At 32.9% G+C, this 24593-nt stretch overlaps 1 protein-coding gene across 1 annotated transcript; it reads left to right on the top strand.

Moving 5' to 3' along the window:
- Window positions 1-449: 449 nt before the first annotated feature.
- Window positions 450-24593, top strand: LOC149068920 (protein Spindly-A-like). Its single transcript, XM_089250509.1, has 10 exons — window positions 450-527; window positions 3667-3795; window positions 8233-8415; window positions 9949-10134; window positions 13273-13422; window positions 15221-15430; window positions 16917-17149; window positions 21302-21477; window positions 22597-22692; window positions 24020-24593. Exons 2-10 carry the CDS (start codon window positions 3670-3672, stop codon window positions 24238-24240), a joined length of 1581 nt encoding a protein of 526 aa, XP_089106635.1. The 5' UTR covers window positions 450-527; window positions 3667-3669; the 3' UTR covers window positions 24241-24593.

Raw genomic sequence — 24593 nt, forward strand, 5'->3', positions numbered from 1 at the left:
ATTTTTCTAGATTTTTTTATTTAAAATGTATTTTTGAAAGTTTTTTAAAAATATTTTTCCGGACGACAAAATTTTTTTTTCAATTTTTAATGAAACTATCGCTATTACATTAATCTAGAAACAACGCGCAGATCAAATATTAAAATTTTATGTATACTTTTTCCAAAGTTTAAGTGAAATTCCACAATGCAAGAGGATGGATGATTCACTATACTTGACCATATTTTTAAAAAGAGACTTTTATCAATTCGCATGTCACGTTAAAAAAATGAACTTCGGTTCTACAAATAATAAAAACATTCTCTCTCTCGTATACCTTTAAAAAATTAGTATTCCAGGAAAAACTAATAAACGACCAAAAAAATTAAGAATTCAAAATTATGTCCCGTAAAATAGAACTGATATGGTCAATTATTACTGATGGAGTTTTGCTTTTTTATTTTTGGCAATTGCAAGTGATTTCACAAATTTGTGAAAGGAGGGAAATTTGTATTATTGTTGTGATTTGCTATTAGGAAGTGTCAGTGGTAAGAGTCATCCGTGACAAATTTATATTCAAATATGTTGTCCCATATAAATTTAAACAAAAATTTATACTAAAATATATCAGGTTGTCATGTCATTTGTATTTGATCCTGATCATGGGCAATGGGGAATTTGAGTTTTTGATCAATTTGTAATGGCAAAATTATCAATTTTTTTAATAAGCACTGAAAGGTCTAAAAAATGATTCTATACGAATCGTATCCTAATTATGTCAACCCCATTAATATCCTATATCTTTCCCGCCAAGATCATTGTTATACAGGGCCTAAACCAACACCATCTATAGAATAAGGCCTCCACTCAAAGCTCGTGACATCACTGAAGAAGGCCATTTCACCTATTTTGCCGTTGGATATAGCAGGCCGACGCATGTGATATCTTTACCTTTTTTGCAGTATATCCAATGGCAATAGGAGAAATGGCCTTCTTCATTGACGTCACAAGCTTCGTGCGGAGGCCTTGTTCTATAGGAGGTGTTGCCTAAACAGTGCAGTCTTAACCCACTTGAGATCATGGCCCCAAAAAGGATGGGGCTGACAGAGATTCAACCTGGGAGCCTGGTGCAATTTTTTTGTTTTGTTTTTTCATACTGTAAGTTCACTACAGAGCTGGGACCATGATGATCCCAGCCCAGGAGCCATGCCTAACCCCCCCCCCCCCCCCCCCGGGCCATGCCTGGGAATCTCAAGTGCAGAAAGAGCCATCTGGTGAAATTTTTGTCAGTGAGTGTGTAAATTTGGAATAATTTAATTTCAGATATTTCTAGTCAGGGGAGGGGGATCGAGAAAAATCACTGCTTGTGGTCCTGCACTTAAACCCAGAGGGTAAAATTTTGTAACTAAAAAAAAAAAGTTGAAATGTGTGACCAATCTAAGACAAGCAACTAGAGTTCAAGCGATATGCTTCGGCTTATAGCGCTGCGATAGTGTTGGTCAACTGATGTTGGTTTTCCAACTTTGTGAGCCAGTACCCCATTTAGATTGTTTCTCTGTAGAGAGCTTCAAATATAGATGTAGCTTCAATATAACACTATAGTCCGTTTCAGGTTAACTTTGCAGTGAAGAGGAAGCTACGAGGGAACCGCATTGCTCGTTGCTATGACAATGAAAGCCTCTTAACCTATGTATCGATGCGCGGCCTCTGTAAGGTATGGCTGATTCTCGCCAGTCTCGCAGAAAAAAAATATTTTTTACATGTAACGTAATGCTTGTAGAAAAAATTGCAGTCAGTAACAATTAGCTAATGAAAAAAAAACCATCGTCGATACTTTCAGAAATTAAAGTACGGTTTTTGAAATCATTTTTTTTTTTATTGAAAAGTATTTTAGTAACTCCTAATAACCCTGTTTTCATGTTTGAATTTGGGAATAGCCCCAAATAATAATAATAAAAATGATACAGAAAAATTTAGAATTTTTTTACTCACTTTTCTTGTTGAAATTTCCGTCTCTCACCCACCCGAACGCATATACGTCAAAGCCACTTGTTATCACTACAGTTTTAATCATTTTTTACAGATTCCCATTCACTTGGAATCCTCACTTGAAGTTGTAGAACTATCGGATTTTCTATTACTTATTAATTGTTGTTGATCCAACATGTGTTCCATCTGCAATCCAAAATTCCTCTTCTTTTTCAATAACGTGCTTTATGCATTATTGCCAAAAAGAATGGAAACGTTTTAGCGTGTCTATCTCTGGTGAAAAGAAAGATACAACTATTACAGAATAAAAAAATACACTGCAAGCCTAAACCATTGTGGGTCTTCTCTCTTGCTTATTTATATTATCTGGAGAGACACTGAAGGGGCATCTGGAGGTACAACCTCTGCTGTGGGGGAGAAAATGGCATTGGTGTGGGTGAAAAAAGAGACATTACTTATGTCAACACCCTCCGCTATCGGCTATTGGAATTCAGAAACCAGCCCTATCCTACAAACACTGCACGAAATAGAAAATTTTAAAAAAAGGGGGGTGCCTGGAACCGTAACCTACACTCATAAAGAGAGCCTCTCGCAACGGTATCGGCGCTGTCGTGAAAGAGGGACACTTCCTGTAATCTATGAGTGAATATCTGAATTCATTGAAGGCTATTTTTGGGAGAGAAAAAAAACTGATTGTATATTCGTCTGGGTGTGTAGGCCTATAACTACATGCAAAACTGAATGAAATATTGTATCTATTGGAAAATTCAACAAAATGCTGATATAAAATATATATATAATTGTGCAACCAAAAAAAGCTCTTGAGCTTGCCATGGATTTTTGATAATGGTAACCAATATTTTTTCTAATTTAAAAATTTTAAACGAATATACATTGGTACAAAAAAATTATTTTTTCAGTATCTTTTTCAAAATCATAAAAAAATTTGAAATATTCTATATAAATGATCATCATAAACCTCAGATGTATGGGAACTATATTTTGCGGCGAAGGAATACACTCTCCACCTTTCTCTTCACCGCAAAGTTAACCTGAAACAAACTATAGATACATACACTCAGACTGCGGAACAGACACACTCACACCTTTAGCACAATTCACTTAATTTTGAAGGGGAATGTTAAAAAAGCGGTAAATTCCCAAATGGCGATGAACTGAAGAGTTATACATTGTTTAGAAAAAGTAGAAGACAGACCTTCAGCATGATACCTGCATGGAAATTCAGACATCTACCTTCAGTATCTCTGGCACTCTACCACTCCACCACTCTGGTGCAGTGGTAAGATGCCACCATGAATGTTACCATCAGGTATGTAGGTTCAATCCGGGATAGAACACAGATAGCAAGTTCTGTATTTTGTCAAGTCTGAGGCAACCAACGATAGACGACCCCTTCATTTCTGACCCAGCTCAATTGGTAATAAATTGCTGTTTGGCGATGGGACTGGAGTTGGTATGCATTAAATTAGTAGTATAACACGAAAACATGCATAAATCGGACAAAACATAAATACGTTAGAGGGTTTACATACAAATTTAGACCACACATTCCGGCATCTGCCGATTTGTTTGATATTCCGCAGGGGAATGTGTACAAGGTGCATGTACAGTTAGTATTGTTAGCCATAATTTTTTTTTTCTTTGGAACCTTTCATTTTTATCTCACTATTATTACAGAAAATGGCAGATAACGCCTCTCGGTTGAAACATTTAGGACAAAGGTTGTCGAATAAAGAAGATTTGCAGTCCTTTCATTTAGTGAAGAGCATTCTGGAAGAAAATGAAAACTTGAAATCAAGGATCGAAGTAAATTTCTTAAATTATGTGTATTTTTCATAAATTTTTATTTCATAATCAGCCTATGTGTTTTATTCTGAGTGATATTTGAGTGTGATACTGAATCTATGAATGATATAGGCCTATTACAGTCAGGCCTACTACCACGTTGGTTTAAACCAAGTGGTTTTTTTTAAAAAATCGAATAAAAGTTGCCTAAATATAATTTTTTCCCTTGAAAAATATCATATTGGTTCATTATTAGCCAAAATGTTTCATTTTTACCACATTTTATATCCTTGGGGTATATTCTGATGGTATATCTTTAAATGACATAAGATTTTATAAGTGTTTTTTTTTTCAAAAAGTCTCATAAAAGTGGCCAGAATATATATATTTTTTTTTCATATGAAGTATCTTAGTCATTTAAAGTTGTATATAAAAGCCAAAATTTCTCATTCTTACAACATTTTCTAACCTTTGGCTACATTCTGATGCTCTTTCTTTAACAAATTCATGAATAAGGATTGCATCACACATCTAATTAATGTAATGGTGTATTATCTCACAGGGTTTCTTTTTCCCTTCACAAAGAAGCAGCTACAGTAGTGACACCATCATGCTAGGGGCAGGTGGTCTTATAATCCAATAAAGACACCAGCTGTCCTTAAAGGACAAAGACTAGTGTACTAGTTGTTACATTACCTCACATACATTTTCATTTTCTTTCCCATAAGTAGCAGCACATCTCCTACTGTATATCTCCCAGTCTTAATATTCAATAGTTGTTTTTTTTTATACTTTCACACACACACACTGTTAAGCCTAGTTAATCAAGGCTCTACTGTATAGTAGTAACAGATTTATGAAAAATAATCAGCTATATTCAGTGTGATTATAATTTAAGTTTTGATTCCAAAACTATACAATAAGTACTGATCAGAATGACTTGAAAATTTGCATGGATACTCCTGAAGCAATGGAAGTTTATTTTGCAAAAGAAAAAAGTGCAAAATCTGCAAGTAGATGATGCTGTACTTAGCGAGCAGTGTAATCTATTTTGTGCAACCACATCATTTCGGCACTTCCACAGCATCAGTGTGTGGATAGAACTTCTATCTCAAAAGGTTATAAACAGTGGTCAGATTGCAAACTTTGGTGAATTGCAATCTCCAGCACACTCCCTATATGTTAGAAGTTCTTCAGGAATATTAACGGGGGGGGGGGGGCGTTTGGTTTAATGAAGCTGAATTGCAAAGCACATCCACAATATTACCATGGCATACTCCGATTCTGTTGTTGAACAAGAATTTTTGTGCTTTCAACCTCATAGCCAGAACACGCGGTGGAGAACATATTTAACATTTCTTAAGTAAGTTGTAGTTATTTGTTCAATTACTTCGTTTTTTGTGATGTTTCCATGAATTATGAAATCGTGAAATGCATCATTCTGCCATGACTGTCTATCGTTTCCATTCTGTGGGCAAATTTCGCACATGTTGGATGATGTCATTAATTTTACATTTTTAAGTATTTTTTCCCCCTTTATCAAATAAAATTGAATTTTTTCAGGAATATACATGTCAATTTTCAAGTCATTCTGACAATCGTTCTTTTTTTACAGTGTTTTGAAATCAGAACCTTAGTTATAATCACCCTGTATATCGTAAATCATTGCTAATTAATCTGCATTATTTATGCTTCATTAAATACATTATGTTCACCTAATTTTTATAACGTTTTGGAAAATAGCTTCCTAATTAAGTATACTGAAAGTAACTGGAGAAAAACCTTTATATATTATATGATTAATAATAACATTAAAAGAATTTTCAAACACACAGTAATCCATTGAGTTAAGCAAAAAATAATTAAATTACAGAAGTTGGTTTTTCTTAAAATGTAATAAATATTTATTGCTTAATTAGCATGGGAATAGTGTTAATTACATTAATAAACATTTTATTTTAGTTAATTATTGGAAGTTTGAATGATTTTTCAGAAATTTCATTGTTTTTAATGTTAATACTATTTAAAACAAAAAAAAACCGGTTTAAGCCTAAAAAACCCTGGTTTTTTGGTTTTTTTTCAAAAAAAACATTTTTTTTACCAACCCTGATTACAGTAAACCTATTGTTATATCGCTCATACTGGGAGACAAAAAAAATATGTAATATGGGTCTACTATATACAGGGTGAAAATTACCTAATCTACCAAATGAAAGGGTGGGGGGGGGGGGTGATCGATGAGCCCAAGTGAAGTGTAAAACACCATAGCAACCCCTATCCTATCTCTAACAGTAGTATTCAAGTTACTGTGGATGGAAAGAAAATGTGTTAAATCTGAAAAAAAAACCTGAATTTGTGAAGTTCCTGAAAGACCTGCACACAAACTATGCATATATTAGGAAAGAACAAAAAAAAAACCCTATAAAGTGACACTAATTTCATCAGAATATGAATTTAATGATGAGCTACAAGCACTGGAAGATTGGCGAAGTAAATCAGATTGTCGCAAAAGTCTGAAACCACAGATTCTGCAAACACCCTTCTAGTTACAAACAGCCAAATTTGCCAAAGTTTCCATTACATTCCAACAGCTTTTGATAGAGCTTATAATAAATCATATTGGTATTCTAGTTTAGGAGAAATTCAGTCACTTGTTTGCAATGCATCACTGAAATCGGCATCTGCTAAAGTAGACATTCAATGAACATTCAGAATAGACTTACCAATTTCGGTGACAATTTGATTTTGCAGAAAAAATTCCTATTAAGTGACACCATTTCCATTAGAATATCCGAATTTAATGGTGTGTAGCAAATGCTGAGCTATTGGCAAAAGTGCAAAATCAAATTGTTGCTGAAATCTACTAAGTATGTACTTCTGCAAACAGATTTCAGTGATGTATTATAAACAAAAGGCTAAATTAGTCCAGAACTGAAAGACATATGATTTACTATAGATGTTTTCGAAAGTGACTGTTTGTAACTGGGAGGGTGTTTGCGGAATGAGTAGTTATAGATTTTGGCAGTAATTCAATTTTGAATTTTGCCAATCTTCCAGTGCTTGTAGCTCACCATTAAATTCAGATATTCTGATGAAATTAGCGTCACCTTATAATTTTTTTTATGTTCTCTCCAAATATATGTGTAGTTTGTGTATACAGGTCTTTCAGAAACTTCACATTTTAGGTTTTTCAGATTTGACTCATTTCCCTTCTATCTGCTGTCACTTGAGAACCATCAGGGACAGGACACAGTTGCTAAGGTGTTTTATGCTCTACTTGAGCTCATCTATTACCCCCTTTTGTTTGGATGGAGCACTAGATAATGTTCATCCTGTATACTCGTATGTAAGCCGATGCTAAAAAATTACTCATTTCAGTGAAGAAAAAAAAATTGTATTTATATAATGTGTGTGGAAATTGTAATGAGAAATAATAAAAATTGATTACAGACTAGTTCTCAAAGGAAATAAAGTTTTTAATGCTAAAATGACCATTCGAGGAAGAGATAGTCAGCCTTTTCAGTCTCTTCCATCTATGGTCATTTTAGTGTAAAAAATTTCATTCCTTTGACAACAGAATCAATTTTTTTTTCAGTTTTTCACTCTATAATTTTACATATGACAAGAAAGCACATTGTTTAGGTTTTATTCACGAATAGCATATTTGACTATTTGAATAGCATATTTGAATAGCATTTTGTCATGGTTTTGTTAGGACACGTGCTAGTCTTTCTATTTTTGTTATAGGCCTATATACTTTCCTCATGTTGTAGGAGTATTGGCATACCCAAAAGCAGAATATGCTGAAACTTCTCACTGTGGTGCCTTATAGGCTAATTTATCATCACTTCGGCAAACATAATATACATGGAATCTCATATTCCAGGCTGCCGTGGCAACTAAAAGATTGGCACCTTATTTTTTATGACTAATAACTCAATTAAGTATGAAGACCAAAAAATCATTAGAAATCATATCAACATGTCCGCTAACATGGAAATGGGTCCGTAAGTCCTGGACAAGTCAAAGAATACACTATTTTAAAGGGAAATGTGGGGGGAGAGGAAATGCTTGGCACCTATGGAGTATTGCTGGCACCTTAATTTTTTTCTGGATTTGCCAAGATCTGTTGCTTGATATTTCTTTGCTTTAAAGAAATTTTAAAACACATAAGCTTTTATTTATTTTTTTCTAAAAAATAATAATAAAAAATTTTTAAAAAAAATTGCAGACACTTTTTCTAAGTAAACAAAAGAATCTAAGGAATTAAATAAAAAAATCATTAGCGAGAGAACTTATGTATATAATTCTGATTCCATCAAAAACTCTGTTATATGAAAACATTCATGTAAAAACTAATTTACTTCTGAGATACATGTTTTCTATGTTGACAACCAGAGTTAATAGCCGTATGGTTTACAATTATTACTATTTATTATTTTATTTTTTGTGAAACAGACTTTACAGCAGCAGAAACATTCTCTGCAAATGGATCTGAATGTAAAAGTGCAGATGATTGGGAGCCAGAATTTTGAAATTGAGTCTCAAAAAGAAGCAGCTGACTTTCTTACCAAAAAGAATCTTATGCTTGTTAAAGAGAACAACCAGATGAGCAGGAAATTGAAAGAAAAAATTGACGAGGTATTGCATCATATTATTTTATGCTGTCATTTCATTTTCTTTGCATTTTGCAAATTTTTGGATTTTTGTGACCTTGTGGGCTAGTTGTGATCTTTTTAAATTATATTGTTAAAAATGATTGAATCTAAAGAGTCTGTAAGTTGAAGATAATCCTAACCTTCGGTTTATTGACAATTAATTAATACATAATTATAATACTACTATTATTCACAATTCTAGATTATTGTCGAAATTAAACACGAACACTTAACAAATTTTAGATGGAGTTCGTACGGAGATAATCCAACACCATCCCCTTACTAATGTAGACTAGACTCCCTGCGTAACAACTTTTTCTTTCGTCTCGCCTTTGCACTTTTTCCTTTCCTCTACGCCCACACGCTTTTTGCACCCGGCGCGTCTCTAGTCCTCAATCAGTGGGCAGCTGCAGTACCGCACCGCAGTTTGAGCCTCACTATGACCACTATGGGCCGTTTCCAGTTGTGGACAGAAGTGATAAGACTTTCAAAATTCATAAAAGTGGTAAAGACATTATCATTTCCATCAATCGGGTCAAGCCTGCCTTCTAAATGACGAACCTGCAGAAGCAAGACACAACATAACGATAATGCAACCTTCATCAATTCCTGTGGAGCAACCACAGGAGGCCCAGAAAAAAACTGAAAAAACTACCAGGTCTGGTTGCTGTAAATCCATATCAATATTCAAAATCTCATCTATAAAATGCTATTTATAGCATTTCTCATACAATCTCATACTTTTCCTTTTTAATCCTTAAATGTGCAGCTTTTTATATGTGCAAAGATTTCTTTCAATATTTATACTGCAGACAGTTTGAAGATAAAAAATTTGATTAGCCTTTGCACATAAGGTGAGCTCATATTCTTTCATGAATTCGGTGGTAGATGTCCCAATTAAGGACTAAACTCTTCATTTGTTGCAGAGCCTGTGTGTCTGATTTCACTGTTTTGCTGAAATGTTTTGTTTGAATTTGTTTTCTTTTACTTCAAAGCTTGCAATCCAAATTTTTCTTGCTATAGTTTGGATTACAAAAAAGGTAGCTATATATTTGGAAAGCAATATTACTTCAATACATTTATTTTATGTGAGATTTTTGAGGCTTTGCAATGTCTTCAATAAAGCCTTGTATAAGCAGTACAATTCGAAATAGTTTTTCGTTTAATTTTTCTGGTTTTCAATATGTGTCATTAACTATGAAAAGAAAACATATCAGCTTGAAAAAAAAAGATATGTAATGCATGTAAGAGTATATTGAGTGCTAAAAAAAAAAATATGTAATGTTGCCTTTCTTTCTATTAATGCTTTCTTTGTCTCATTGAGCAATTATTCGAAATATTTGCTGATCAAAGTTTGTGTATATAGATGTTTGTGTGACACGTTAAAAAAATGTGCCACATTTTGAAACATTCATTTTTTTATGATTGAAATTTTTTATCGAGACTTTGTTTTAAAAAAATAAATCACATGAAAAATTCAAGTAATTTATGGTGTTTCTTTGCATCCTTCCAAAAGATAAAAGATCTTCAAAGAGACTCTGAAGAAATGGTACTCAAGAACAACATTTACGAAAAAAAAATTGCAGATCTAGAACAGAAGCTGAAAATCAGTTGCGAAAAGGAGAAGGCACGTGCAAACGAAACAAATAGTGAAGAACTACTAAACGTATTGCGTGAGCTTAATGATTGTCAGAATGAAAAGGTGAGCTGTTTGAAGATGGAACCAGTTGTTCTCATTCTTTATCTTGTTTATCCTTCAAACTGTGCGAATAAAAAACTTTTTGGTTGGAAACCTTCCCACATTGCAATCAATTGCAATCTGAAATCAGAATGATTTGCAAAGTTATTTACGACGTGCTGAATAGCCTTCATTATTTTACAATACTACATTCCTATATCAAACACTTGCAATATGACTTTTCAATTTCTGGTCAGAGCCCTCACAGCTACTATTACTTTCATAAATAAAACACCCAAACACAGCATTATCTTGTCATATGTAAAATCCAATGCAGAGTAAAATACTAAAACACTGAATGAGGAACATTTCTGAACACTATGAGAGTTCTGGTTGCCAAAGGAATGAAAGTTTTCAAAATAAATGGATAAGAGACTGAAAAATGCTGGTCATCTCTTCTATCTACAACCCTTTCAGCTAATAAAAAGTTTATTCAATAAAATAAAAATCTAATACATTTTTTTTTTATTTTTGAAAATATAAGAATGATTTTTTTTAAAAAAGAACATTACATTTAACATGTAATGTTCTTTTTTAAAAAAAATCATTCTTATATTTTCAAAAATAAAAAAAAAATGTATTAGATTTTTATTTTATTGAATAAACTTTTTAACAAGAAACGTATAAATTTTAGTTATACTGTTTTTTATTAACCGTTAAAGAAATTGCCTCCAAACATTTCTTCAAAAATTAGATTTTTTTCTCTAACATTTTAGTTGAAGAAAGCAAAATCCATTTTTATAATTTTTTTCCTGTTCAGAAATCGTATAGGTCCACTTTAACGTAAAGGATGAAATCTCAGAATCTTCTTTTTATATATGTTACAGTAAATGTGATAAATCAGTGATTATCCATAATTGCCAGTTATTATGCACAGGGGCATCAGAAGTGTTTGGAACTTTTGGGTTTGGGTGCTTATCTTGATCTTTATGTAGGAAATCTTTATTTCTGAATCAATTCAGTGGGTGCTCAGATCCATGGCATGAAATACCATTGATGCTCAAGTATCAATGGCACTGATTATGCATAATCACCAATCGCCTCAGTAAATTATATCAATTTTCCTACATTTATCACTTTCACCGATATTCCCAAATGAGGTTGATAAATATGGAAGAAGTCATGCAGAAATGTTACTTAAATTGAACCACTCATCAGTGTCTATCTCTCATATGTTATGGATACACCACATATATTTTGCCATCAAAATAAAAAAATTCAATTAAATGAAAATAAGTGTTAAGCTGCGAAATCTTTTACAAAACTTGAAAAAAATAACCAATAAGTTTATTGGTTACATTCCCTGAAATATATAACGGATATGCTTATTAGGTGCATTTTTCAAGTTTTATAAAGAAATTTTCTAAAACTTTTATATTATAATCCCAGCTTTATAAGGATAAAAACATATAAATTATTATCGGTCTGGTAATATTAGCTTTCTTGACATTTTTAAACATAATCATCACTGATGGAATCCATCATCCAAGATTGAAATTTGAGCAAAATCTCCAGTAAATTTAAGTAGTTCATCCTAGTAAGATTTATCACATTTACCAATAAAGGTTGGGCATTTTACATAATCACCGGTAGATATGATAAATTCACAAAATTTATTAAACTTGCTAAAATTGTTGTTTATTATGTATAATAAATGGCAATTATGCGCAATCTCTAGATTTATCACATTTATCGTAATATATATATGTATAACTTGTCAAAAACATGGCAACTCGTCATTCATACTAATACTTGTCATGGCTGATACTCATCTGGTTTCAGAGAAACATTTATCATCAAATAGTAATGTTTTGACAACCAGCGATGTGCTTGTTGCCAAATGGTCTTCTCTCCAATATTTCAATAGTTTGAGGGAGCTAAATCATATAATTGACTGCAATTTGGCACTCACGGTACTGGTTATTGCCATGTACTTCAAGCTAATTTGAAGATATCTCTGAGTACCATCAAATTTCTGACATAATTTTTCACCTATGAAAGGAATATCCTGTGAAAATTTCATAATTTGCTCATCCCCCTTTTTTCAGATATTCAACCTTAAACTTTGCCTTCTTATGATGAGTTAAACAGGGTGTTCTATAAGTCCTAATGTGGCCTATATCTCATTAATTGTTCTCTGTAGAGGTAGGTTTTGAATTTGAAAAATGCTTAAAATGTGTTCAAGAATCACTGTGTATCAGCTTTGACAGTGTGTTATAGAGTAAAAAATTTAAACTTTTATATGGCCCCTGTGTGTGTGTCCTCTAACTTCCAATTAAAAATTACCTGTATTTCCTGAGGCCAAACGAAAAAAAAAATTCTGTTTCTAAATGCACTATTCCCTGAGATATTTCACTTCAAAAATCGGAGAAAAGTTGGGAAATAACATAAATGGGGGGGGGGGAGGGAAAGGAGCTTTGACCGTAAGTTTATAGGTGGTTCTTTCCCAACTATTCTCCAATGTTTTAATTCAAATATCTCAGCAAATACTGCACTCAGAAATGTGGATTTTTTTTGTAGGCCTCAGAAGAGATGTGGCAACAACTTCCTAATTGGTAGTTTGAGGACAAGGGGAACCATATAAAAAAAAAAAATTTCCATTTTATAGCAAATTGCATTTTCATCTTAAAACTGGTACAAAGTGTTTTCTGAATATATTTTGAGCATTTTTTAAATTAGAACCATACCTCTACGACAAACAGTTGATGAGATGAAGGCCGAATTAGGACTTATGGGACACCCTATGTATAAAGAATTAAATCTTATGACATTTTACACTTCCCCGAGAATAGTATTACAATTTATCTGTTCAGAAGGAAAATAATGAGTTTCAGTCTAACTTCTTTCAACTCAAATATTTGCATGATTGAAAATGAAAATTTTCTCATAGTAAAATTTTAAAGTCAGTTTATACTAGTAAGGCTTGATTAGCAAAAACAGTGATATTCTGGCTTAATGCTTCATGACATTGATAAAACATAAATCTGTGTAAAATACTGAATAAAGGTAAAAGATACAATCTTCTAGCTCTGAGGGATTTATTAAAGTGCAAGTTGTCATAAAATCTGATAAATTCCTTTCGTCTTTTTTTTTAATTCGCAGAAAAATCTGATGCTTCGTGTATCTGATTTGGAGTCAAAACTGGATGAAGGAAAATTGACGGAAAACAAGTTTTTTGTGTCTCTTTGTGAACTCCAGGAGCACCTCAAGGAAAAAAATACAGAGCTTCAGACGTATTCCTCCATTATTGAAGTATTGAAAAATTTTGTCACCTAACCATATTTCTGTCTCAAATTTTTTTTTTTTTTAATTTCTCTTTGCGAATGTTGCCACCTTTGAGGATGCACATGCTTAATCCTTTAACCAGTCAACTGTCCAATTAATTTCTCCGAGCGTTACCCGCAGTGCCCACTTTTTTTTTTGAAGATGTGCATGCTTTTTTCCTTTTTTTCCCTTTTCTTGGAAGTTTGAAATATTAAAATATTTTTTTATAGCATGTTTTTTTATAGCTCGAATGTGTTGAGACATAATATGACACCCCAAAAGTGGGGAGGGGTGGTCATAATGTCCTGTGTCAAAAAGAAATGCTGTTGATGGATTTATGTGGAACCATAGTAGTTGAACCTTTGCTAAAAGATACATGAGTAATAAAACAGATGCATCTTCGCAAGGGAGTTGGAAATTGAAACAAAAACGATGGGGATGCAGCTTTGCAGAGCATGACAAAGATAATAGTAATAATAATCTCAGACCTTGAAATATAATTGTCAACTCCATCAAGTGATGAGATAATAAAGTAGAAGGATGGCTGTACAGAGATGGCAGGACAAATTATTTCGTCATATCTATGTGAAAAAGACAGAAAAGTCTGTGTGTCGGCAAATGCCGTCGTAGGCAACACCATTACGTATATCAGCGACGGCAAATGCCGTCTTAACCACTTGACAGGCAGAAAAGACCAAACTAAGTCTGCGCATCGGCAAATGCCATCGTAGGCACCAACATTACGTATGGCAGCGACGGTAAACGCCGTTGTAACCACTTGACTGGTTAAGTGGCATTGAAGAGATATTTTGCCTCATTAAAAGCCTCTTATTTTAGCATTGACAAACCTAGATATTTTGTGAAGTTGATTTCTCAGTGAAACACTTCTCCCTATATCCTTTAGTTTGCACCTGCTGAAAATTGGGAAAAAAAAAAACTACTTTATTAGGAAAAAAAATGTGTTATTTGTTTTATTTATTCAAATGTTTTATTTTAAAGTGGGTTTAGTGATTTCTGCTGCTCTTCTTAAAGGGTTAACTTAAATAAAATAAAACTGCATAAGAGTTAAAAAGATGAAATTAGCAATAGAAAAATTTAAGATGTAACAAAAAAAAATGTAGAAATATTGAGGACATTTTTTGATAATTGCATTAAAAAGTTATCCCCAGATAGTAGTTTTGTAAGCCTTTTCGTAATCCTATTGCCTGAAATGAACTTATGGAAGTCAGCAGTGATATCCTGACTTATGGCAGTAACTTGTTCCAAGACTGACGACGCAAGTTGAGATAAATAAACTTTTCCAATGGTAATGCTTCACATTCTTCAGGAGTAGAAGGGAAGAGAATTCACAGAATTTCTTTATTCTTTCCTATTTGCTTTTTTTTCTTCTTTTTTTTTATGGGACTCTTTTTAAGTTAACATTTTTCTCGTAGAATGTGATTCAAAAAACCTTCTAGCTTTGTTCAAAATTAGTCTAATTGAGAAAAAATAATAATTTTTAGAACAAAGTGACATGTTTAAAAATATGGAACACATATAGCACCAGTATAATACAAAAAACATAACTCTGACAAAATAAATATGTTGAAGCCACCTATACACACGCAACACACTGCATGTAAACCAATTCAGTGGAAATCCCTCGGAGTATGAGGTGCATGTACAGTATAGAAGTAGTAGTAGAATAAAGCATCTTTTACTGTAAGCAATGGGTGCAGTCTTTAAAGTTGAGAAGTATCATTTATAATTGCATAATTTAGTTTTTTGTTTTGTTTTTTTTGGCCAGAAAACAAAAGAAGAAAATGCAGAGTTATTGGCAACAGTCGAAATAATGAAGCTTGAACAAGTAGATGAGAAGAGACGTGGAAATTCTGTATTTGGGGAAGTAGATGACAGGCGTAAAGCTGTTGAAAAAGAGTATATCACAATGAAAGAAAAATACAAGGCATTAAAGGAGAGTCATGAGCGTAGACTTGAAGAAATTCAAAAGTTGAAAGTGAGTGTTCAATTCTTTTTTTATAGAATTAATTTTTTGTGCTCCCTACATATACTTCCTAAACGAGAAACATTGAGATGCTGTACAATACTTTTTCAACAATCTAAACCAAAAATAATCTTTTTTTTTATTTTTCACAAACAAACAGGATGTCCAAGGATAAGTTGAGTTTTAAATGAGTCTTCATTTTAAAAACTCTTATTTTAAAAATTTTAGTTTTCAAATGAGAAGACTCATTAAGTCTTGCTATCACAGTCAGCCCCACTTAAATGGATATCAATGGTTCCAGTACATAATATCCGATTAAGGTGACTACTCGATTATGGGGGGGCGGGGTGGGAGACAATTCCATTGCCGTTTCATTCTTCAATTTCATCCAAAACAATGTTGACCAAAGAAAAAAAGTAAAGTAAGTAAGTAAATTCTTAATGTCTTAAATCTGAGCTTGAGAAATTCCATACTCTTTGACAATTCCAATTATTTTCTTTATTGTAACCCATAAACTTTTAATTTGTTCCACAGATTCAAACCCTTTCTTTCCGTGATCATTTTTCTAATTTCAAGACATTACATGAAGTTAAAGCCATGATCTTGTTGCAGATTTTTTTTACTTTTTATGTTATCGAAAAATTAATCGCCCTCTAATGGCTTAACAAAGAATAAAAATGAAATAAAATAATTGAATGTACTGAAAGACAGTTTAAACACTATGAGGACCTAAGTCTCAGTTTTTATAATTCTTAACTGGCAATATATTTGCCATGATTGCCAAATTTTTTATTCAATAAAAATATTATGTACATAGTGGTTAATACAGTGAAACTTTGATATAATGATACTCTGCGGACCAAGAAAAAATAAGTTGTAGAGGGATTATTGTTATATCGAGTATCGTTGTAACAAGGTTTCACTGTGTTGTTTACAGTTGGGTGTATCATAATATTCAATTAAGAGAGGAAATGTTTTGTAATTGTGCATATTATATAAAACGAGAAACGTTAACATTGTATCTACAAACAAACACGACTACACGTTGTATCCACAATGCTAAAGTTACAGGGAAAATTTTGGTTCCAGAAGGATTTAATATATTTATAAGCAGGTTATCAGTTTATTCATTACGTGATTAAGCAAGGCTGACTGTAAATGATTGATTAGCAATTCATTTGAATAAATGATACACACTGCCCACTGTCTCAACGACCGAATGAACCTGTTCTGCCTACAAATTCGTTTGTTCATGTCTCAACTAGCCAATAAAGTTTTGATTCAGTTTGAAACAGTCGATCAAAATCCTTAACTTGGTCTTCCTGGATATGACTGGCTCAAATAATCTTCCGATTATCATGTCCTTTCTTTAGATTTGTAATTTAAAAGCTGTTTCCGACATTATCAATACTAAGTCTGCCATTTTCCTGATGTTTTTATTTAATCTAAATCCAACATGATTCATTTAAAAAAGTAATTGTCTCATTTTCTTCCACAGAATCAATTTGTTCTTGCACTGAGCATGAACACCACCAAGGAAAGTGACTTGAATTACATTGAAAAACTGGAGATAAAGTTAGTAGAGGCTAGAAAAGAAGTAGAGGAACTCACAAATAGTTTGTCGGAGCAACAGGCAAAGCCTCAAGGAGCAGTTGTTCCTGCATATAATTTTACTGCAGGTGGAGATCATGATGAATATGGATACTTAAGAGCTATACTAAAACATGAACGGTTGAGTAAAACTTTTATATTTTCATACTTTAATTTTCATTTTTTTTCTATGTGGCCCACCTGAGCTTATTTAATTAGTAGTTCAGATATTTTATGGGGAGCCATATATATATGTATACAGTGAAACTTGCAAAGCTGTCCACCCCCAAATTTCATCCCCATAAAAAATATTTTCCTTCCTCGTTAGATTACGCACTATATACTTTGTATTTTGATCTGATTGTGGGTGGTGGGGGAGGTTCCTCGTTGGAGGTTAGGGCCTGTGGCCGAGCTAAGGGGCTTCTCCAGTATGAACATCATCAGAATTTTCCACCATGTGACATTCTTTTGAATAACATAGTGAACAGAGTGAGTAACTTTGTGAGGACAGAGCTGGGGGTCATGGTTGGTTTGTTGTTTAAATTGAACCATTTTTCAGGAAAAAACTATACCCTTTGCTTGTTGACTAGAAAATTGTTGCTGTCAGGATAAATACATGTGTCCAGGAACATTACCTGTATCTTTTTATTCTCAACCATTTAGTTATAGAAACATACTTTCAAATCTGAATAGGGGGCCGGATAGTGAAGATGATAAAGTCTGCAGATGACCTTGCTCTATCGGCAGGATGCCCAGCAATATTGATGGGACTACTCTCGAGGATTAACTGCAAGGCCCAGAAGTACAGGATGAAAATAAATATAAGCAAAATGAAAATGTCAATAGGCAAGAAAGCTCATCGCTTCACAACAAAAATTAAAGGTCACCAACTACAACAATAACATTATTTAATCATTTAGTATTTGGGAAGCTTGGTCGCTTAAAATAGTGACTTGCAACAATGACATAAGATCTAGAGTTTCGCTTCGCTAAACAAAGATTGCTAACGAATAAAAACTTACCGATTAAACTACAGAAACTCCTGACTAAGGTATATGTGTGTGGTCTACCACACTATATAGATCAGAGACCTGAACCATAAACAAGAGAGATGTGAAATGATTGGAAGTACTGGAGATGTGGTGTGCATAAGCTGGACATTGAAAAGATCAAATTCACAAGTATTAACATAAGTTGGAGAAAATTGCCAAATCCGGAAAAAGATTAAATATAAACGTCTACTACACTGGATGATTGGTTCTCCGGCATAGTGGATTGCTGCCTGTGACAGGATGGAAAACAGGATTGAAGGGAAAAGGCCCAGTCACCTAAATCTCAATGCTACTGCTACACCAGACGCGTCCATGTGACATGCTACGCGTTGATATTCCTCTGTGGAACTTCTAACGGATTGGTACATGTTGGAATGTGCGTGTCCGTGTTGTGAAGCTAACGAATCTCAATGCTGATAAATAACTCAGAATGTACCAGTTATAACCAACTAAAGAACAAAGCCCAAGACAGAGATGAGTGATAGTTGCTCAACATGGAGGGGGGTGAACCGGTCTTACGACTGATGTACCATTGATGCTTATGACTTTCAAATGGGAAAAAAGCATTAAAATTGCTAAAATAAAATTTTAGATATATTTGATCTATTTTATTAGGGGCTGTATTGTGTGTCAAGGTACGAAAATTAATTTTTTATAATTTCTTCCTGTTCTCTAACTTCCAATGAAAAAGTTGTTGCCCTGTCTCTCCTTGACCCAAATAAAAAAAAAATGCATGTGTCTAAAATGCATTATTAGCTGAGATATTTGAATTAAAAAATTTCCCCTTTTTATCAAATTGTAAATTAATTTATCAAATTTCTCTTTTTTGCAAATGAGAGAAAGAACAAGATATAATAACAAACAAACTTGAGAGAAAAAACGCAAAAACTTGAAACATCCTTTAAAGGTGCAGTTCGAACCTTTCGAAACTCAGATGCCCTTCAATTTTCAACGGTGATATCTCAGGAAATATTACATTTTAAAAATGTGGAATATTTTTTATTGGGCTCAGAAAAGACAGGGCAACACCTTTTTAATTGAAAGTTAAGGGACAGAGGGACTGAATAAAAAAAATTAAATTTTCTATCCGAGTACATATACAGCCCTTAGTAAAAGAAATGGCATGCACACACAGTTATTCCTTGACATACATCACCCAACATTTAACGTCGCCTCATTCTAAAAATAAATTATTTTCTTAATTGGATGCATTTTGAACAAAGTTTGAAACTTTTTCACATCACATTTTTAACCCTTTGCGATCTGCAAATTTCTCTGATGGGAGTATCACCTAGTCTGAGCAAATTTAGCTTTTTGGAGTTATTTCTTGCTAAGTGTTGCTGCCATCTAGTGGGGAAAATACATAGTCAAGTATTTTAAAATAAAGTATTGCTCTGCGTTTTTTATTTTAAAAAAAAAATTCTTTCGTTTGATGAACTCTCAAAATTTTCCACTTGGACAAATTTTGGCCAATTTTTCCCACGAATATGGTAAATTTCCATGAGCCTTGTTTGCCGTGTTGCTCGGCAGGTGATCATGAATGACATCATGCAACCAGGTTGGCGACACCAATTTCTAAGACGACTTGCGAATGCCAACAATGTGGCGGCATCGACGGCAAAGGGTTGAAGAGAAATGTTTCTCTTTCTTTGACAGTACCATCAAAGAGACAAATAAACGAGAAAAAATAAAGAAAATCTACAAATTTACCTCGCTTCCGATGGGGGGGGGGGGGGGAGGAGAGACATTACCATTGGAAAAGTTTACCCCAACTTACTGTATTTTAACATGTATAAGGAACCTCTTTTTTTCCAAAAGTTTGGTCCAAACAAATAGGGGGTTGGGGGTTTCTTATACAGATAGTATTATAGATATATCTTTTTCAACTTTTTCCAAATTTTAAGCCTGAAATTCCGTATACTTGTTAAAATTGGTTCATTGTTGGTTTTGGAATGAATTACAGACTAAGTTGAGGTGTTTACTGTATCTAAAATGGGAATTAGAAGATTCCCTTTCCAAGTTCTCAGTTTCTTTTATCACTTCTATTTCTTGTGCATTCATTGTCAATTTCTCAAAAATTTCATTTTCTAAAACAAAAGTTAGCATATGTGCTCTGTGCTCATTATAAGCACAGCAAGCCTTCAAAATTACATATGTTTACAAAATTGTGGGAGAACAATAGATATTCTAAATAAACTTCAAATTTTGTAATTGTTACATAATTTTATTTATATAATTTTTTTTTCCAAGTTTAAATTTTGAAAAAAAATTTGAAAACTGTCCAGATGCCAAAAATGACAGAATGATTCACAAAATTAAGTTTTCTTACGAGTTCCACAAAGTTTCCCAGTAGATAAAATTAATTTCAGAAATCGTTTTGATTTTTAAAAACAGCAGCATTGATTTTAGAAATGAAATTTTTATTCTGTGATTGATATTAATATTTGATTTCTTTTACAAACCAACGATTTTATTAGCATGGGTACTGAATTAAAAATCACTATGAAGGTTTCATAATTAGGGGTCTATCTAGCCAAAATTTGATTCCCTTCACAAAATTCTGGATCTGAAAAATGGACCTTTCATAAAATACAAATTAGTGAAAGCATGAATTTGGTGTCTCATTTCTTTTGTGATAAATTAACTAGATTATTTCACTTCCTACAAAATTACTTATTTTTCACAAAATTAATAATCCTTCTCACAAAAATAAGGAGAACTTTCTCGAAAACAGACCCCTGATAATAGCAAAATAACAAGAATCTGGTTGCATCCTGTCTTGTACAGGGCTGGACAAATCCCAGGCGCCATGACGACTAAAAAATTGGTATTGCTGCCTAAAATTTTGTTTGTGTAGTTACTAAATTTTGCAGGCTGAAAGAGCAACATAAAATATTTGAATTTATAGCAGCATATTCTGTCAACATGAAAGAGGGTCACTATGCCCTGAAAATTCCAAAGAAGCATTATTTAAGCATTTTCTTTGGATAAAAAAAATTTTCTCGCATAAATTTTTTTGCAATTTGTCCAGACTTGGTCTTATGTATAGAGAAATTCACTATGCAGTAATGCATTAATTTCGTTACTTGACAGTTTCATATGTAAATATGACCAAAATTAATCTTGATATTTCTTATTTTGTGAAGGAAAACGTCACTAACGAACTAAAAATGTCACTCTTATCAGCTTATATGCTGAATACAATAATTCAATTTTTTTTTATCTTCTCTTGCTCAAACAGAAAGAAGAATGAAGATCTACAAGCAGAAATGAGTAAACTCAGGTTTTCCAATGTAGCAGAAACAAACAAACTAATTGATACACAGCGTAAATTCTACCTGTGCAAGAAATCTGTGGATTCATTGCAAAGGGAATTAATGAAAGCAAAGCTGCAAACAGAATTTGCTTCCAAAAATGGTAAGAATTGTGGGCTTTGTTGTACAAGATGTGTAAATTTTTGTATCCTTGCCGTCAAACCTTGATAGAATATCATGTTAAATTTTTTGTTGTATAGGGATGAATAATGGACAATCTTTCAAGAGGGACAACTTATTGTGTAAATTTTTTTGAATCGTCCCGCATTTTATGAGACAGCCCAATTTTTTCTTGTAATTATCCAGCTCCTGGGATGGGCGATCACCCCTGTTTGGGGCAGGGCATCACTTGTCAATATTACCATCTATTTCATTTATTTATTTTATTTTTGATAGCCTGTCGAAGGCATTGCAAGTTCTGATGACATTCAGCAGCATCAGCACTAAAGAGGGATTTCAAACTACCTAGAACGACAGATACTCATTTTGACCACAATAATAAAAATTGAACATAAAGTATTTTTCTCTAACAAAACTAACAGCATCTATTCAGACCTTCTTTGACTTATTTTTGCAATAAACTCTTGTTCATGTACCATTTTTAATTTTTTTTTTTTTTTTTTTTTGGAATTTTGGATGAATTGACTTTTTACGACAAAAGACTAATTTTGTGTTTTGTTACCGTAAAATAAGTTCTGATCATGATTATTTGAGTTCACTGAGTTCGTGGCTTCATTTTCACTGACAAGGTTTGAAGTATAATATGGTTGAGAAATTTGTGAAAACATTGCATTTTTGCAGAATAAAATAATCATTAATAGCTGTCACATCCTGTGACAGCTATGTCTGTATAGTATACAAATAACGTGAGAACAGCTTTTTGATGTCGATCACATTGTCTACAGGCAGTTTATTTGATTGGGAATTTACTGTAATTTTGATGCATTTTATTTAAATATATATATATGAAATAGAATCATAATTTATGTACATACCCGAACTACAAATTACTAACCAACCATATCATCTCTATCTTCATTATTTAAATGCAGTGAAACTTGTGTAGTGATACCCTCTTTTCTCTAGCAATAACTGCCTGTATAACAATATCATCTTGAGTATCTTCATACAATGATTTCACAGTATGACATTTTCTGATCAATGAAAGAGTATTTCAAGAATGAAACTTTGAACTACTTTTTTTCCATTTTATCCAAAACAGGTGAATGTAAGGAAAAAACAGAAAATGGAAATGGCTCTGTGCAGAAGGAACAAACAATGCATAAAAGTGGTGCGGCCAAAAAGTTTAACCAAAAAGGTTCTTTTTTTTTTGGAAAGTTCCTAGTCTCATTATAGATTTTATTTGTTCAATAATTCTTTGGACTATTTTTTCCTAAACGTCACATTCAAGTACTTGGATAGACAGAATTTAAATCTTGATTGTTGGAAAATATGCAGGGACATTAAAAAACTTGCCAGATTGACATTAAAAAAAATCTTATTTTGGAAAAGTTCAAATGAAGTACAATAGAGTATCGATTATTCAAATACAGATCAACAGAAACATTGGTTAATCGAAAGCGTTCCAGTTGGCTAATTCAAATTTTCGTGCCATGTAGAAGTTCCGCTAGTGCTTTTAGGGGAAGCAGAAGAAAATTTTTGATTTCCTTTCCAGGCCTATTTTAATGATCATTTTGAACTTGCCAAACTAGGCTAGTCAGTTCTTTGTGTTATTTGTAATACATGAGGTACAAAATATATGTAGTTGTGTTTAATATCAGTTTCTTTGTTTCATAATTACTCCTACGACATTGGTACTTTTTTTCCCCCTTGCATTTATCCAAAAAATTAGTTATCCAAGCAACCCCCAGTCTCCAATTGTTTCGGATAATCGGTGCTCTACTGTATTATTAATGGTATATTAAAAGTAAATTTTTACAAGATAAAAAATATGTCTGTAAAAAAGGGGCAATGTTATTAGAGAAATTTTTAAAAATTACTATTTGGTCGTAAAAGAGGATTGATCTTTTTGTCGCAACACGGTCATGTTCTGCACATGAGAGCTAATAAGACTGGGACTTACAATTTATTGTTGATTTCGGACAGCCTCTTTAATACTCACCGAGAGGTTGATCCATTAACAGCCCCCCGGTGCGAGACTCCATGTGGTAGTAATTTTTTCCTGTGATCATGTGTGTGTCACTATATCTAATGTACCCCCCCCCCCCAAGGAAAGTTTCTGACAAGAACAAACGGGCTATCAAACTCGTGACACCTCTAAATATCCTTTGGTATTTTAGGTAAGTATCTTGTCAACCTGGGCTACCGTTAAGAGGGGGATTTTACCTGTAGTAAAAACGACATGCAATAGAGAAGTCAAGAAGGGTGAGTTAATGGAGCCAAAATCCAGTTATCGAAACATTAATATGTTGCTTCCTAATATGTTTGGAATCCTTTTAGTAAAGCTGTTTCGATTTCTGAAAAGATGTAAACTTTCAATCATTTGAAACAGTGTTAGGAGAGTCTCCATCTTAGTCCGAATTAATTCAGATTGCCTATTTGTCATTTGAATTGCATGAAAACACATCTCATGTTATAAAAGGAAGTTTTTTTCTGTAAAATACTTTGTTTTTTTCCTTTCACAGAAAATAACTTTGCTAAGCTGACTATTATAGACTTGAATGACAAAACATTGAAGAGCAATTCTATTTTTCAAGAAAAGCAGATCACCATAGATAACCTGCAAAACAATATATTTGGGAATCTTTACGGCACAAGAGATAAAGTTGAAAGAAAACATCCACTCGCTCCTTCTGTCAACATGAATGAAATGACTTTGGCTGCTAATGGATGCACTCAGCAATGATAGAGGCTTTTAAATTTAAATTTTTCATTGTAATATTTATAAATTATATATATTTTTTTCGATGAAAATTTTTAATTCCTTTGTTTGATTTGTTTCGTATAAGATATTGTGTGGGTGAATGAATATTACAAATTTGACGCACCAACATAGTCTGCAGCATATATATATTTTAACGAAAACTAATATCTCATGCATTTTCTATTGGCAAAAAAAAAAGCATCAGTACAAACACTTTAGATTATTGAGCATTAGTTCAGGGCCAGACAAATCCCAGGCGCCTAAAATTTTATACTGCTAAACTAAAGTATAAATATGACATTTTTTTTGATTTTGTAATGTTGGGTCATAAAGTG

Source organism: Pholcus phalangioides, unplaced genomic scaffold (genome assembly GCF_987345545.1).
Source record: "Pholcus phalangioides strain wild (caught in Gottingen) unplaced genomic scaffold, Ppha-v1.0 ptg000024l_1, whole genome shotgun sequence".
Classification (NCBI taxonomy): Eukaryota; Metazoa; Arthropoda; class Arachnida; order Araneae; family Pholcidae; genus Pholcus; species Pholcus phalangioides.

What these genes read in the sequence shown, in the direction of transcription:
- LOC149068920 (XM_089250509.1), top strand. Translation starts at nt 3,670, where the DNA reads ATGGCAGATAACGCCTCTCGGTTGAAACATTTAGGACAAAGGTTGTCG. An exon ending in ATGATTGTCAGAATGAAAAG is followed by an intron (nt 10,135 to 13,272) that starts GTGAGCTGTTTG and finishes TTTAATTCGCAG; the next exon opens with AAAAATCTGATGCTTCGTGT. An exon ending in AGAATTTGCTTCCAAAAATG is followed by an intron (nt 21,478 to 22,596) that starts GTAAGAATTGTG and finishes TATCCAAAACAG; the next exon opens with GTGAATGTAAGGAAAAAACA.